Source organism: Paralichthys olivaceus, chromosome 3, assembly GCF_024713975.1.
Source record: "Paralichthys olivaceus isolate ysfri-2021 chromosome 3, ASM2471397v2, whole genome shotgun sequence".
NCBI classification, from domain to species: domain Eukaryota; kingdom Metazoa; phylum Chordata; class Actinopteri; order Pleuronectiformes; family Paralichthyidae; genus Paralichthys; species Paralichthys olivaceus.
The window spans coordinates 12,076,085-12,091,974 of record NC_091095.1 but is presented as its reverse complement, the minus strand read 5'-3'; the positions used below and the strand labels follow the sequence as shown (position 1 = coordinate 12,091,974).

The 15,890-nt window shown below is 39.5% G+C and overlaps 1 protein-coding gene across 3 annotated transcripts in view; it reads right to left on the bottom strand.

Annotated features, from left to right (window-relative positions):
* Positions 1-3,156: 3,156 nt before the first annotated feature.
* The window catches only part of usp13 (ubiquitin specific peptidase 13), a 29,948-nt gene continuing 17,214 nt past the window's right edge, over positions 3,157-15,890 (bottom strand). For 2 of the 3 annotated variants that reach the window (XM_020081273.2, XM_020081275.2), the window contains exons 16-21: positions 13,815-13,838; positions 13,255-13,398; positions 10,131-10,303; positions 7,647-7,836; positions 6,070-6,154; positions 4,016-5,727 (exon numbers count right to left, since the gene is read on the bottom strand). In XM_020081273.2, the coding sequence (XP_019936832.1) occupies positions 5,631-5,727; positions 6,070-6,154; positions 7,647-7,836; positions 10,131-10,303; positions 13,255-13,398; positions 13,815-13,838 (713 nt within the window). In that variant the 3' untranslated portion in view covers positions 4,016-5,630. Of the gene's footprint in view, positions 5,728-6,069; positions 6,155-7,646; positions 7,837-10,130; positions 10,304-13,254; positions 13,399-13,814; positions 13,839-15,890 lie in introns of all 3 variants that reach the window. The other variant, XM_020081274.2, reaches the window with a different exon arrangement.

Below are 15,890 nucleotides of genomic sequence, written 5' to 3'. Positions count from 1 at the left end.
TAAACTAGACATGAGCTCATCCAACATGATGGTATGAAATGCAGTGATTCTTTTCCTTTTTCCATACCCATGCTTTTTAGCTGACGGCTTCTCTTGCCTCACTTTCAGTTTGAAAGTCGCTCTGTGAAGTGAACATCCCGTTCCTCACTGTGCCACAGAGTAAATGATGGATAATCTGCTGTAGAGTAGAGCTCAGCAGCTTGGTGTTTGACAGGCGTGTCTGCAGCCCGGGCGCGCCGCAGAAGGTTGTTTTTATCTCAGATCCTATGCAAAAAGGTTGTGTTTTATGTTGCCGTTCGGAATTGTCGGTTTGTCCTTCAACAAAAGGAGGCGAGTGATTCTGTGCTTTGAAGCAGCGATATCAGCAGGAACCAGAGACCAGTGCGATAGCCATTCATCTACTAAACTGTACAACTGTACCATTAGGAAACTAGAGGAGAACAAAAACAAGAGAAAAGTAGACGTGGACGTGTAGTCTTCATGTTTTATAATGCTGTGGTGTAGCGATATGTCGTCATCCTCAATTGGACCTGACGAAATCAGTGCTGAACCATCAAGCTTTGTTATCAGGCACATGTTTTATTCCGCTGGGCCGCTGCAAGTGTTCTCTTTAAAACTCACCCCAGATGCACTTAAGAGAAGAAAAGTCTCATTTTCCAAGTCTACAGCAGCGTCTCTGTTATTGAACCAAATACATTACAATCCTGAAACAGACAAGTAGCTGCTGTAGTCAGAGTCTCTGTGGTCAGCCATGATGTCAGATGGATGAAGGAGGCGGAGGAGCCCCGGTGAGACACGGCACATATGTGTGTGTCATGAACAATATCCCTCAGAGTGACAAGATGACAGAGGTGAGGAGCCAAAGCAGGAAGCACAGATGTATTCACTCTCTGAGATTTTATGATGATAGTTGCAGAAGTTGAAAGTTTAGCTTTTCAATGAAATGAAATGAGTGATATCCAAATGTCCTTCAATAGTATTCTGTTTAATGTCTGAGAGCTGCATGGCTCTATAGATTCCAGTGTCAGTGTGTTACTCTTAGCACCAGTACTGAGTCATAGATACATCAAAGCTCTGGACTCTGAGTCTTGTCTATGTTACAGCTTCACCTGCTCACTCCATCCACTTTTCTTTCCATAAACACATGTAACTTGTAACATTTGCCCGAGAGATTGTTGAGAAAGGAGTTATTCTTCAGGCCAGGAGCTACTTCTTCTTCTTTTCTTTTCTTTAAATTAACACATATTCTGTCCCCGGTCGTCCCATCTGTCTTCACTGTCAACATTGAACTGAAGAAACTCGAAAAACCTGATGTCTGGTAAAATGATCAACTCTAGTTTTGCTATGGGGTTGTGGACCTTTGCTTTTGTTTTGCATTTCCAGAGATGTGAAATGAAGAACTTATTTTTTTAAGAGAAACCTTTAATCGCTGGCTTGAAATCTAAACTTCTACTGTGTACGTCATACTACAGTGCGTTGAGATAGGATGCCTGGCGACACTTTCTTTCTGTAGAACCTACTACTGAACCTTCTCAGGTGAACTGACCTAGCTTAACGCATGCTCCTGAGGAACTGAGGAGGGTCGCATGCTAGATCCTCCTTCATTTCTTTGCTGTGGATGCTTTTTATTTTCATTTGTATGCATGAAATACATGGATGTGCTTTCTTTCTCCTCCACTAACATATACAAATGAAATATACGATGAAGTTTCCTTACAATATTTTTACAATACACTTTTAAAAATCTGCAACCTTGACAAGAACTGATGTATATATTCAGTACACATTCTACACAAGAGGCTTTTTCTTGCATAGAACAAGAGGGTGTACGAAGCTTGAGCAGAGAAACAAGTGTTACAGCGCAACACACTTCATTTCTTCCAAACTAACCTGAGCTTGAACACTTGTGTAACGCTACAACTGTAGAACCTGGTAACCACTGCAATAACCCCAACCTTTAAAGCTGTTGCACCAAATGTTTTTAAAGGAGACATATTGTGCTTTTTCAGTTTTTCTCTTGTAAAAGTTCTGAAAAATTAAAAAGCCCAAAGTCTGCAGTAAAAGGAGCTCCTCTAACCCACAGAACACAGTGCTACTGAAATGTCTCGTCAGAAGTCTGGCCTATAAATAAAGAAACAGAAACAGCTAAAACCAAGAGTTTGAGACAGGGGCTGAACAGAGGAGCTGCAGGAGTGGACAGTGTGAGGAAAGTAATGTTTTCTGAACATTAAAGCATAAAAACCATTGTAAGTATCAACCCAAATTAAAACTATAAAGCTGAAAATTAACATAATATGTCTCCTTTAATGTCTCAAACCTTATAAATACTTAATTATGCACTTGTATGAAGTTTTAATGTCATATAAATTCAGTTTGATCACATAAAAATCTGATCACATGAAATAATATTTCATTTGGCTTCTTTTCAAAAACAGACTTTAGAGCAGCTTTGACCTTGATGGACAAAGAGTTTGAAAAGATGATAAGTATCAAAGACAGAATGAAATAATATGGTCATTTTAAAAGGGACATTTCAGGATAAAAATGAAGAATTAAATTAAATTAAAATAAATGTTTTGTTATCCTGAAAGAAAACTGGATGAAATAATTAATGTTTCAAAATGTATTGATTTATATACTTTCTCTGTATTTATTCATGGTATTGTTTATTTTATAATGTTCTATTATAAGGTTTCTGCAGGGTTCACCAAATTAAATTTAGGATAATAATTTTTGCCAATTTGCTGATAACCAACGACACAATTTTGAAATGTGTTGAGTCTCTTTATAAAATGTTAATCACAGCTTCATTGGTTGGGGTTATCAGTACATGTACATTTCTTACTTCACTCCTTTAATTCAACATGTGTACAAAGGCAGTTTGTTCTGGTTTATTTATCAATGCATCAGATGTATGAATAAATTGATATTTTGATGAATGAACTTAGAAAATATATACTTTATATACAGTAGTTCATTTACTGAAACACCTACTATAATGCATATTACTCTCCCTGTATAATCGCAAGGAAAGCATTAGCACCTTTGAAACGTACAATATGAAAGTAATCTTTTAAAATAAACTGTTGTTATATATTCTACGCTCTGGTGTCTCTTGAACTGACGTTTCTTTGTTCATTGTTAAAAGAAGCCAAGTCTCAACAAAGGTGTAGTTTATTAAATTATCCAAACATTGTAAGTAAACAGTGCCACTGTACTGTCATGACTCTATTCACATACATCCAAGCCATTTTTTGGATAAAGGCATACATTACAAAAGTCAACTTAAAATATTCCCTTCAGGAAAAACTATGTAATGGGAACTACACAACTGGCACAAACTTGTTTGCAAAAAGGCAACAGAGTAAAAACAGGTGAAGAACCTTTTTTTTTTTTTTACATTTCGTTAAATGAGAAAAGAGAACAAAACTCACAAGAGTACAAAGGTACAATCCAAATGACTAAATGTCAACGTCTAGTGCACATGCTGACAGTGAAAAAGCCTCTTTGTGACAGATTGAACCGTTATGTTTTAACAACGAAAAGAAGAAGAATGGAAGAGACCGAGCTGGAGCGAAAGCCGAAACAAAACAACAGAAAATGACATAATGGTGTAATCAAGAGGACGACGGGGGGGAGGGGGTATCTGCACAGGATATCTGAAGACATTCAAAACTAAACATCATTTAGCAAGACGACAACTTTTATCAATGGCAGAAACAAGACTTGCATAGAAAGACCTTTGAGAATTTCCTGCTGCATAGACAATGAAGACTGCAGCACGTAGTATCTGATGGAGGGGAGATTTAATAAAACTGAATCTGTGCTGAGGGAGAACTGCAGAGATACGGTTTCACTCTGGGATGTGAGATATTTATCTGAGGCCTTCAATAAAGTTTCTTTGTTTCCATCGTCTTCACAAGAAAAGACGATTCCTATGTCGTTTTTAAAAGTCATCACATGAAAGTGTTTGAAAGGACAAACATATTCCAGACTTCCAGTTTTTGATGTCGCAATCTTTCTTTCAACGTTCAAGCAAATGTACCTTCTAGGTCGGAGGACTGTCCTTCCCTGTAACGCTCAAACATCAAATTTTTACAAGGCAGAGTAAAGTCACTTTTCACCTTTAAAACAAGCCCCTGAAGTGCACAGCTGAGTGACACACTTTCACCACATGTCAAGGTCGTCGCTCTGGAATTAAGTGACAAAATATCAGTTCTTTTTTGAGATGACAAAAACGAAAGTGGATTCAAGTCCAGTTCAATGCAGCATAAAAGTAAATAATGAGGATATGAGAATAAACACTGAGATGATGTTGACAGTCAGAGGATATAATAATGTATCAAGAGATGAAGAGCTTTTGTTTGCAGTGAGCACCACGATACATTCAGCACTGAGATATGAGTCACTCTTACAGCAGGTGCCAGAGGAGATTTGGTTGTCGTGCATATTGCTTCTAGATGTACAAATGAAATTAAATGACTTGTAAAAAAAAAAAGTGGTAAGAGGTCGAAGAGAAGGGTTAATTTTAACTTTGCGGTCACAGTCTGAATCTGTCAGAGTGATGAAAGAACCAAAGCGGAACAGCTGCTGCTGAGAGTCCAAGTTTTTTTAGCCTACAATGCAAGTATTTTGCAATTTGGGCAAAAATAATGGATAAAATAGGTTTACTGCAGGAGTGTGGACTTCTTTACAACTTCTATATAACGTACATGAGTATAAATGATGTGACAGCCACCTAAAAATAAGGTATCAATTACTGTACATGCACTTCCAGCTACTTCATTGTTTAACAGGTTCAGCAGAACCGAAGTAGAAATCTGATATCACATTGCGTGCTCGTATCTGGTGAATAAAAACGTCCACTTCTGCTGCATCAGGTGCAAACGATGAACTTGTTCTAGTCTAAACAAAGTGCTTTCAGGGAAGCAGATTATACTTTTGTCTTGATAACTCAGCCAGTGTACCTCAGTGTGCAGACTTCCTCCCCCCCCCTCATTCTGAAACATACATGCGGTGTGCTGCTTATTTCTCTCGGCACCCGAACAAAAAGATACTTTGAAAATAATTTTTTCCCGGGGAATTGAAAACATTCTTTTCTCTTTCAAAGGAAATTGCAAAGCCACCAACGGCACAGTAATGTCCTGGTTGTTGTTTTTTGTCACAGTTTCAGAGCATTTCAGGGCTGGCAGTGAAGCACTGCCATTTCAAAATACATTTATAAAATGTACCACTTTGAAAATATTGGCACAGTAGCTGAAGGCATAGAGCAGGAGGAACAATGGGATTTGATATGTGGCATTATTGTGTCCAGAACAGTCCTAAAGTGGAAAGATTGCACACATCCCTCTGTACTGTAGAGAAAACGTCTTTTTTCTTTTGAAACATAAACACTGAAATGTACATTTAAAGCGTAACGTAACACAAATGCACATAAAGCACATTGCTTTCCCTTTCTGACCAGTGTTCCTGGTTGCTCCTGAATGACATCACAGTAAGGCGAGCAGCTGGTCTGAGAGGTTGTTTCCATCGTTTCCACTGCGGCTGTTACACAGTCGTCTGCCAGTCGTCTGAGTGAAAGACTGTCGTTCTTTAAAGGTTGCAGGGTGGAGGAGGGCGGGAACTTCACTTTAACTGCTCGACAGTCGATGGTAAAAGTAGATGTAGCCCAAGTCTTTAGGAGGCCTTTCTGACAAACACACTTTGTGGTCGTTGTAGATCAGCCACCTGCAGGAAAACGGCACATTATATTTAAGTGCTGCCTGAAATTATTGGGAATAATTATAGGGTTTCAGTTTATTTATAAACTGACTGACAAAGGAAATGGGTCAATTATTGTTTTCATGCAGTCTCAATAAGCAGACTGTCATTTTAAAGAATTTAATTTCTGTATTATGGTTTTAAAAGCTCACGATAATAATTTAATTTTGGATAAAAATACATTTCCTGACAAAGAAAAGAAAAAAATCCACATTTGCTGAACAGGAAAGTCATTAAAAAATATTCTACAAGCTTTTTACAAAGAAATAAATGTATAAATATTATTTTGTGAGACTGTGTACAACTCACCTTCCCTCTTTTTTGATGTGACAAACATAATGTCCAGACATTGTGGATGCGCCCATGTGGCTGATGAAGGCAAAGAGCTCATAACCTGGAATAAATAGAAATAGATGTTGTGATAAACAAACACAGAGGAGTTTAAAATAAAGAGGATGGTTAAGATTCGCAAAACAGGGAATGCAAAAAAACACAATCAATATTTTCAGTAGTTTGTAATGCAACAAACTAATAAAGGCAGGGCCTAGCGCAGAAAAATAATTTTAAAAATCAAAGACAATCATTATTTATGAATTGCTTATTGTCAGATAATACCTGGTTGTTTTTAAGAAGTAGAGAATTAGCAGCTAAAAGACACTGTTAAAGGATATTTATAATAAACAAGGTCCTCTTTGGACAAGGACAGCTGAGAATATGTTTCTACTAAAAGCAAAGAGAAAATTCAAAGTGATGAAGCCGTCAATATGATTTCAACTAAATATTTATCTTTATTTCTTTTTCTTTGTTTTATTGTATATGATCAGGCAGTTGAGCATCTGCATTGTTAATGATCCTCACATGATGAATCACTGGAGCTTCACAATCTCTCAGTCAGTCTTACAATAGTCAGAAACTGCAGCAGGTTTTTCATTTTTCTCCTCATGATTGCCTTTGAGTGATGGGCCAACAAAGAAATGTCAGTGTTAGCGATGGGGAACAAAATTCATTTTTCTTGTACTTAGAGAAAACGCTTCATTCTGAAGCTTAAATGAGGCCTCAGCAGTCTGACAACCCAAGTGTTTATCTTCCAAACTTACAGTCATTTTAGTATAAAACTTTATAGATGTGTGATGTGACTTTATAGCCTTATGCTTCTGATGTTTACGCCTTGAGCGGCAGGTTCATTACGAGTCCCTTCTCGCAGTGTCTAATAAAAATAAAGGCAAGTTATCAATACTTTAAAACTGTATACTCATCAGTATACAGTTCCCTCTTTCATGGCAGTAAAAGTAAACAGAAAGGGGGCATTACAAAGTAAAAACACTCGTATTAGCTTCAGATAAACTGTGGTGGGTTTTTTTGCCTGGTGAATTTGTTCTCCATCTCTTACACTGACTGAGCATTGGGAATGATTTTGTTAATGGTACATATGGACAAGAGGAATTCATAAATGGAAAGTGGTTCAATGCACCTGAATAATGGTGGACTTGAAAAGTGATCGTTTCCTTCAACACCTCTGTCCCTGATGAGGATGCATTAATGTTATTGGACTTAGACATTAAAAAGCCTGTGAATCATGATTTCATGCCGCTGCACCTTGAGTTGTTCTGACAGAGCAGGTCAGTGCCCAGCAGCACCAGAACACACGATGTGTCATCCTTCAGACAGTAATTAGGACTGAATGTAAACTGGCAGGTTTACTCTGACCCCATGTTAAATCCTTTGTAAGTAAGATTTGTGCCTTGTAATATTGAATGAAAATGAAAAAATGACGAAAATGAAGGTTTGTTTAAGTCCAACTCTAATAACTTAATGTTCCTCTAGATTAGGTTTAGTAACAAAGACAGTCCAGACAGATGAAAGGTCGCTCGTGCAGAGTCACTCACGTCCTGGTCCGTCTTTGACTCGGGGGCCCGATGTTTCTCTGTCCGGTGACAGCGTGGAGTCGCTGTGCGAGTTGGCGTTGGAGAAAGCGTTGTCGTTGGGCTCCGTGTCGGCCATGTCTGAGAGGACGTCGCTCTCCTCCTCCTCCGGATGGGTGAAGATCCAGTCGAGCGCTCGTTCAAGGTTATTGTTCTGAAAGAAAATGGAAACACAGATAACGTTATAAGCTCACAGACATTCACACAAATTCATATTTAACATTTTTAAATATGTCAGGGGTGCAAATTTAACACGCTGTGGGAGGATTTATGGCAGCGAGAATGATGCATAGTAATGTCTGCAGCTGCACAAAAGTTTAGAAAACAGGAAAAAACCTTCCCACAGAAGACTTATGGGCTTTAAATAGATGACATATGTTGATACAATCAGGGATGGGGTTTAGAAATGTTGATATTCTATCTTGTTTTCTTCCTGTGGTTCGTATCTTGAACAAACTTAGCATAAAAATAGTCAGATGCGGAGCAAGTTAAATTAAGCAGTCATTTATCAGGAGGTGGCAGGCATCTGTCTGTGCTAAATTCCCCCTGAGGATGTTTGCTTTTAATATAAAGTAAAGGTGTGATTCCTGGAGAATGTCTCATCTGAAGAGCAGGTGGGCAGGAGGAGGTTTAGTTGAGCTCATTTCTTTTTTCACAGAGGCTGGAGGACAAGAAAAAAAGTTCCTTCTTCTGATTTTAGGCTAATAATAAACCAGCCCAGAGACCCTTCCCTGCTTCACACCTCCATCCCCCTCGTGGGGCATAAGTGTTAATATTTTTCAGATGTTGGTGCCATTACGGGTGATAAACAAGGAAGTCGGGAGTCTATTTCTGTGTCTAACTGCCTGCTGGCTTACTTTCTGCAGAGGATGCAGTTTGAAATGTGAAACGTGAGAATCAGAGGCCATCTCCAAACAGGGAGCTGACCAACTTTTGCACTGTACATTTTCACACACATTTTGATGCAGTGTCCCCACATGTCACCGAGGCAGATCCTGTTTCTAAGCCTGACAGGCTTCATCAGCGGAGGAGACCTTATTCTGCGGGGACTATTTGTAAACACCATAGAGAGCAGACCACTTTAATCACTCGGACATGTACGACCTGTTAAATTTGCAGTTTGGAAAGCAAACAACTGGGTCAGCCAAGTCCAAATTTGACTGACAGAGCTTGGCGTTCATCCTCTCAACCTGTTTTGAAACACCTCCCTCTCTTCTCACTTCGGTTTTTATCGTCTAGTTTCTTTCATGTTTTTTACAGAGCCCCTTAAAGCAAGATTTTCTTGAGGATTAGTTTTGCGTTACGTCTTAATGTGTTTGGGGCAGCTGTGGCTCAGGAGGTAGAGCGGGTTATCCACTGACTAGAAAGTCAGAGGTTTGATCCTCATCTCCCCCCATTCCATGTGCCTAAGTGTCCTCGGGCAAAATATTAAACCCCCAAAGTGCCCCTGACGGCTCTGCCAGCAACATGTGAATGATGTATGATAGAGGCAATGCTGCACAAAGATGCAGTGTATGAATGACTTGGGTCTGGTATCCACACTCTAATATGGAGCAGATTTCCCCTCACCCCTGCAGTTCAGAGCAGCTTGTTGAATTTTACTTTCAACTGGGTGTGTAAGTATACAAAAATAGTACTACTGCTAAACTGATGTGTATATAATTAGTGATTGTAAACTGAAATGACTAATTTATTTTATTCCATTGTTAGATCAAGATGTCTCTCATGAGGACAGCTGATGACTGCACACTTGAGCACCGATAATGAAATGAGGAGAAACTATTGTAAGAACACACTCAACATAGTAAACATACTGTGAGGGACCGCTAAACTAATCCTTAAATAAATTCTCGCCCTGACCTTACGGGGTCTCTGTAGTTTTTTGTAATGGGTAGCAATGTGCATTTTTCATTCCATTATGAATAAACACATGAAAAGTTTGCAATTTCTTTATTTTACTTTTTTTTGTCTGACAACTTTTGTGGTGTCAGCCAGGTTTTGTCGCTGTGCTTTTTTTGTCCTGCACTTCTAAGAGACACTTATCAAACTGTGTGGGTGGTTCTTGCTCCTCACTTTGTCTCTCGCTCAACTTTTTTTTTTTTTTTAACTCTAAATTGTTTCTATGAGAAACAGACAAAGGCTTGAGCACCTCCTACGGATGTTTTCTTTTTTTTTCTTTTTCAGATCAGAAATTGCGACCATCTCATCCCACGCTGGCTGCTCAGTTCTCCTTGTGCTCATTCAAAACAAATCACTGTTATCAGTGCCACTTACACGATACAGCCACAGGAAGAAATGAATTAGGCCTCAAAACATTGAGGATTAAGAATTATCAGCTGAAAGAAATAATTTATTAAAAGAAGAAAAATAAATACAGACTGCAACCTGTCTGTGTTAGTTAACAATACAAAGAGCAAACATGAAGAACAGAGTGGGCAGCGGACTGACCGTGGCTTTGAGCGCCTGGATGCTGTGAGTGCGGGGGAAGCCCATAGAAGTGAGAATGGCGATGCTCTCCTCGGGGGGTGAGTTGGCCAGAGGCGTGGCGGCACCCATGGGGCTGTCACTGGTGGAGGGACCAGGATCCATCATGGAGGGCAGAGCGAGAGGCTCAGCAAAATCTGAGTAGAAAGACAAAAGAGAATAACAATGTGATGCCACAGCTTGTGTTTATTTTGAGTCCAGTAATTAATATATATGTGTTGGAGGTAAAAGTTAGCAGAATCTAGATATTTATTTGTAGTTCAGAGCTTGCTGTGACAAAATAAAGCTGGTAGCGTATTTTCACTGTGTTGCTGTTGTACCCAGTTGATTTGAATGTCCAATACGTTACTTCCTACACTAGAGGTCTCTCAATAAGAACAATAACAGAAGACCTAGTTTGATGACATCATGAAGTAGCGTGGGATCATTGTTGCCGTTCACCACTGCCGATGAAAATCTATTACGAGTGACCAATACAAACAGTGGAAGGAAAAAACAGCTATCTGGCTAAGTGGCTAACAGTGTGTTTTGTTTCATACTTCGTTTGTCCCAGAAGTTAAAGCAGAGACAGACAAAGCTACAGGTGTGACACAATTACAACACGACCAAAATGAAACATCTCGTTACCTTGAATAAAGTTGGGGATTTCCCTGCACAACTATCCTTTAAAGACTGCATTTACAGCCTGACCAAAACATTATCCCTCCGACCTTTACCATGACCAATTAATGGCTAACCCTTACATCAACCCAACCACCATACACACCCGTAACCTTAACCAGGACCTCAGAATTGATGTTTAGCTTCACTAGAACCAGGCTTTGGTCCCCATGAGGTCTACTGATCCTGACAAGGTCAGTGTTTATGCTGGAAAGGTCCTAAAGACTTAACAAAAGCGAGTAGACACACACAATCAACATTTGACTAACACACATCATTTTCCTCATGTCTTCTTCATGTCTGTTTTGTTGTCCACTAAGTTAACTATATAGGAAAGATACTTTTTTGATAAAGATTTATTGTGATGTTTAGTGAGTTCATAACTCAGTGTTTCTGACTGTAGGTCTTTCTGGGGTAAACAGTTACACACTTATGTGAGAATAAAGTTTTTCCAATTCTGAACCCAGGTTCTTTAATGCACTTTCAAGAGATTCCAATGAGAGTTAATTGACCCTCAACCCAGGAACAAGGACACTCAGTGCTCTGCTGTTAGTGATAAACAAAGCCTTCATCACTCTCCTTGCACTTATCCCCCACTGCCATTACCAGCTCTGCTGCATCATCCCGTGTCCTTTAGACACTGTTAAAATTCTTTATCCTTTAACTTCCAGAGTAAACTTCTGACTATGTGAATCTGTGACTCTCATTACAGCCGTTATTAAAGACATTGTTGAAGTTTCTATACGCTGTGGCCTCATTTTTAGTTTTGATCAAATTCATTGAAAACTAATATCAAATAGTGAATAATGCTGAGTTGACTTTCTCCCTCCTAAGATGATGCCATTAGTCTAATTCTGTAAATTCAGCACTCGGGGTTCACTTAAGTCAAATGAAAATGTTATGAGGCACTGCCACTGCGTCTGAAAATTATAATGTGAAAAATTGACTTAAAATAAATGAGCTGAAGTTATGCTAATAGTGAAGAAATGAAAGCAAACAAATGTGAGGCAGGAGTACAAGTAATCTCTGTGCAGCAGAAAGGCACAGAGTGTTTTACTCGTGTTATTGCGCCTGAACGCAGCCTATTTTACAGATGCATTAGGCCCATTTAAAATCTAACAGGCAGGGGGCTGCTCTAATTTTCCTCCACTGTAGAGGCCAACCAGGGAAATAAAAGTGACACGAGTTAACACCACGGGGGAACGTCTTCGCTGCGGAGCGACTCTGCAAGAGACGAAGTCAGCTGCGACAAAGTTTCTGATGATGACAGACGCATGCAGTACACAGAGGGATGCAAAGTGTGACACTCTTAAAAACAGCTCTGATTTGCCTCTGGGTGATGTGATGTGTCTCTCACTTTCAATTCCCTTTGTGTCTAAAAGGTCCCATAGAAAAAAAGCCTGCCTCGCCTCTTGGTGTGATGTAGACTGTCAGTGTTCATGGATAAATCAGGGCTCAGACTTGTGGGATTTAACCCAGATGAACCCATCCCCACAATCAGGGAAGAAATCTCATCCAGGACCTTGTTTAAATGTTTAAAGCAACAAACTGCAACATTGTTACCTTAAAAGGGCATCTTCAAAATGAGTTTAATGGTTCACTGACGTGGAATCGGGAGAGCGATGCAACTTTTACTCCCACTCCTCCCCCTGAGCGCGTGTTCTTGCACTACTTCGGTGAGCGACTGTGATCACCTGTGTGTAACTGACTGATGGTAGCTGATTAAATTGCCAGAATCAGGCCCAGTCAGTCAAGAGTAATGCTGAAATGTAGATCAGTTAAAAAAACTCTGAAGTAATTAAAAACCTGCATGTATCTCCGATGTTTATCAAAGAAACTTTTAAAATTTGAAGAATTCTTAACCGAGTTTGTTCTTTTTTTGTCACAGTACCAGCTGTTGTTCTGTTAAAGTTACACAGTATTGCTGTAACCCCCACATTATAATACATTTACAGGGGTGACTTTTTCTTTCATGATAACATCCCATAATCCCACAACCTTCAATCTACTTGGGCTGATGATGGTGATAATAACAGATTTCAATTCTGGAGAAGTTTGAGTTTGTACGAAGTGAGCTTCCTCTTTAGTCTTCTTCTACTCCCTGCCTGAGGCTAGAAGCTCAAGGATTCATTAACCACCACAAGCATAACGCACTCGACACTCTGACCAAAGAGCCAGCAGTTGGAGTGCATTGTGGGTAACATAGGCACCAAGTTTTGACACAGAAGAAGAATGTGTGGAATAAAAAGATGGTTCTGCTGATTAAATTCTGAGAATCTTTTTACCTGTCCATCAAGAGTCTGACAATGTTCTAGGAGTCCATCCATCCATTATATACAAGGCTCAGTATACGAACTCTAAATATAATGTGAAAGCATATTGCTCATAGATACAGCATGGTCTCATGAGTGCAGTGATGTCTCCTCACCTGGCTCCTCCATGTGGGCTATGATCCAGTTGAAGGCCATCTCAGGACCCATGTTGCCTGTGTAGTACACAGCCTTCCTGCAGGCCTCCAGCGGGAACCCCATCTCTGCCAGCTGCATTACTGCCACCTCGTCTATTTCTGGAGCTGCAGACACACAGACCGACATCAATACCTGCAACATGCAGGTGCTGATTCTACACTACAGGTAACCCTCTAGTTTAATCAGCCAATCAGAGTTAGCGGCGGTTCTCTCTTTGGGCCTCATGGAACATAAAGAGCAGTGGAGGGTCGGCCCCAGGAGAGGTTTATTTATTGAGGCTTGATATGTCAAAGAGAGAAATAAGTGTGGCGAAAATGAGCAGAGCCAAACAGAAAAGTTAGTTTGAGCCGCAGCTGCATCACCTGCTCAGGTGCACATGAGGTTTAGCTCTGTAGCATTCATCACTATACTGCCCTGTGACCAAAATACATGTTCCAAAGCTATAACTTATAGAAATGCCACATATTCACATACACATACTGTATCACAGAGTAAACGAGAAGAGAAATATAATACTCACAGTCCACAGAGCCCATTGAGTTATCTGAAAGAGGCAGAAAACTATTTTAGTTGGCTTTTATGTACTCAACATTTTTCAGGCTTATGACAAGACAATTATTGTGTGTGCAGTGAGGCAACAGATTCTTAAGTAGTTTTAATTCTGGGGGCTTCATTTAAAAAAAAAATCTTTAAAACTAGTGTTAAGCACTTAATTATGATTATGTATATATTGTTCTATGCAAAATTAAATGGACCTGACTTGATTTTGTTTATATGTTATATGTTGTATATGATGGACTTTCACTGTCAATGAAATTAATAAAATGTATCCAAATTATAAAGACTATATATATAATAATAGTGTTGTTTTCTTTAGTGTTGTTAAGAAGCAGGAACAAGAGGAGAAAGAGGCATTTAACATGAAACATGTTACAAGGATCCTCAGACCAAAAATATCATGATGATATGGTAAGTGCCTTATCCATTCAGCACTCTGGACACTTCAATCAGTCTAACTATGGATATTCCCCGTTACTGATAGGGCCAATTGAAATCAGCTGCATGACGCGCGCGAGTCAAATCATCATCAGAGCAGCCTCTAGGTGAGACCTTTTCATCAACTCCAGACTCCTGCTGCTCAAAAAACACTGCAATCACAACTTCTGCTCATTTGAAACACGTTCAGCTTCTGCAAAGCCTCCCCCCAGCGTGCAGTGTTATTATGGACAAAGAGAATTGATCATTGCCAATCATCATTTATTCAACATGGACATAACAGCACTGTGACAACACAGGCCTGCAGGAGGGGTTTGTTTTTTCCTCTTCTCATTAATACTTTGAGCACATTAAGTTTCACACACCCATTCTCCTGTGTGCTTCCTCCCTTTCTTACAGATTTTAATTGAATTAGGAAAAAAAACTACCTCTACAAAAACAAGGATTATATGAAATTAAACCTGAGTGGGGTTTTCCATTTTATTCTCGAAAGGGATAATCAGATTAACAAACAAGCCAAAGCCAGAAATCAATTTCTATAAGGTTTGTGAGGTTTCTAATTATTGGTTTTATGCATCAAAAGAAGTAAATCATGAAAGCCACCACCTAATTTCTTTCTTTTTTTTTGTGAATGCAATGTGAATGTATGATGCAAAAAGCAGTGAGAAATCATGTGGCTCAGCAACGTACAGGAAAACACATTTATGTGGTGCAGTGTAATCGGTGAGAGGCACTGGAGCCTGTGGAGACAGATGAGTGACCAGTGCTTAATAACTGCTGATGCCAGCTGCAGGATAATGGGCCGGTGGTTAATTTGCAGCTGACAGAACCCATCAAACCAAATGTGAAGTAAATAAATTGGTGAATGTATCGAAAACAGCATGTTATCTCCTCTGACCTCTTTTTATTCAGAGTTTGAACCAAATGTTTTACACACTGGAACTTGCTTTCACCTCTTCTATAGAAACGGAAGCAGTGGGGGGAGTCAACAGGGAACACATGCAAAATACAACATTCAAATTACTCCTCAAGGATTTAATAAGTTAAATTTAAGACCTTTGTAAGCAATTTTAGACCCCTGTCAAGTATGACAGTAATATAGGAGTCCTAGAAATACTGAAATGAAGTAGCTTCGCAAAGAATGACGCCACAGACAGTGACAGCAGTTATCTATCGTCTTTCCCACAGCAGAGACAAGTGTGTTGTTAATAAATTCTGACCGGGGAGTTTGTAGACTATAAGTTATCAGTTCCACGTTGGTCTTTTTTTTGTTTTATTACAGCATGTGCGTGTCTGTAATGTTGCTGTAGACCTTGCTCTTCCATCCCAAGCATACACATATTTCCCTGAATTGATTTTGCAGTGGCCCCGTGTGTTTCTTGACAAAAGCTGTTCAATTCAATGTGCGAGACCTTGAGGAGTTTTACGTAGATGCTGCAATCCTCCAAGAAGCAAGTGTGTTTTGGAGGTCTGAGAGAGCAGGAACAGCACATACAGTGCGGTGGTGAAATATTAAGGCAAAACATGTTCCTCAGAGTTTCCTGTCGTGAGACGCAGCCAGCTAAATGATTTTGTAAAGCTCTAAAAAACAAGATTATAA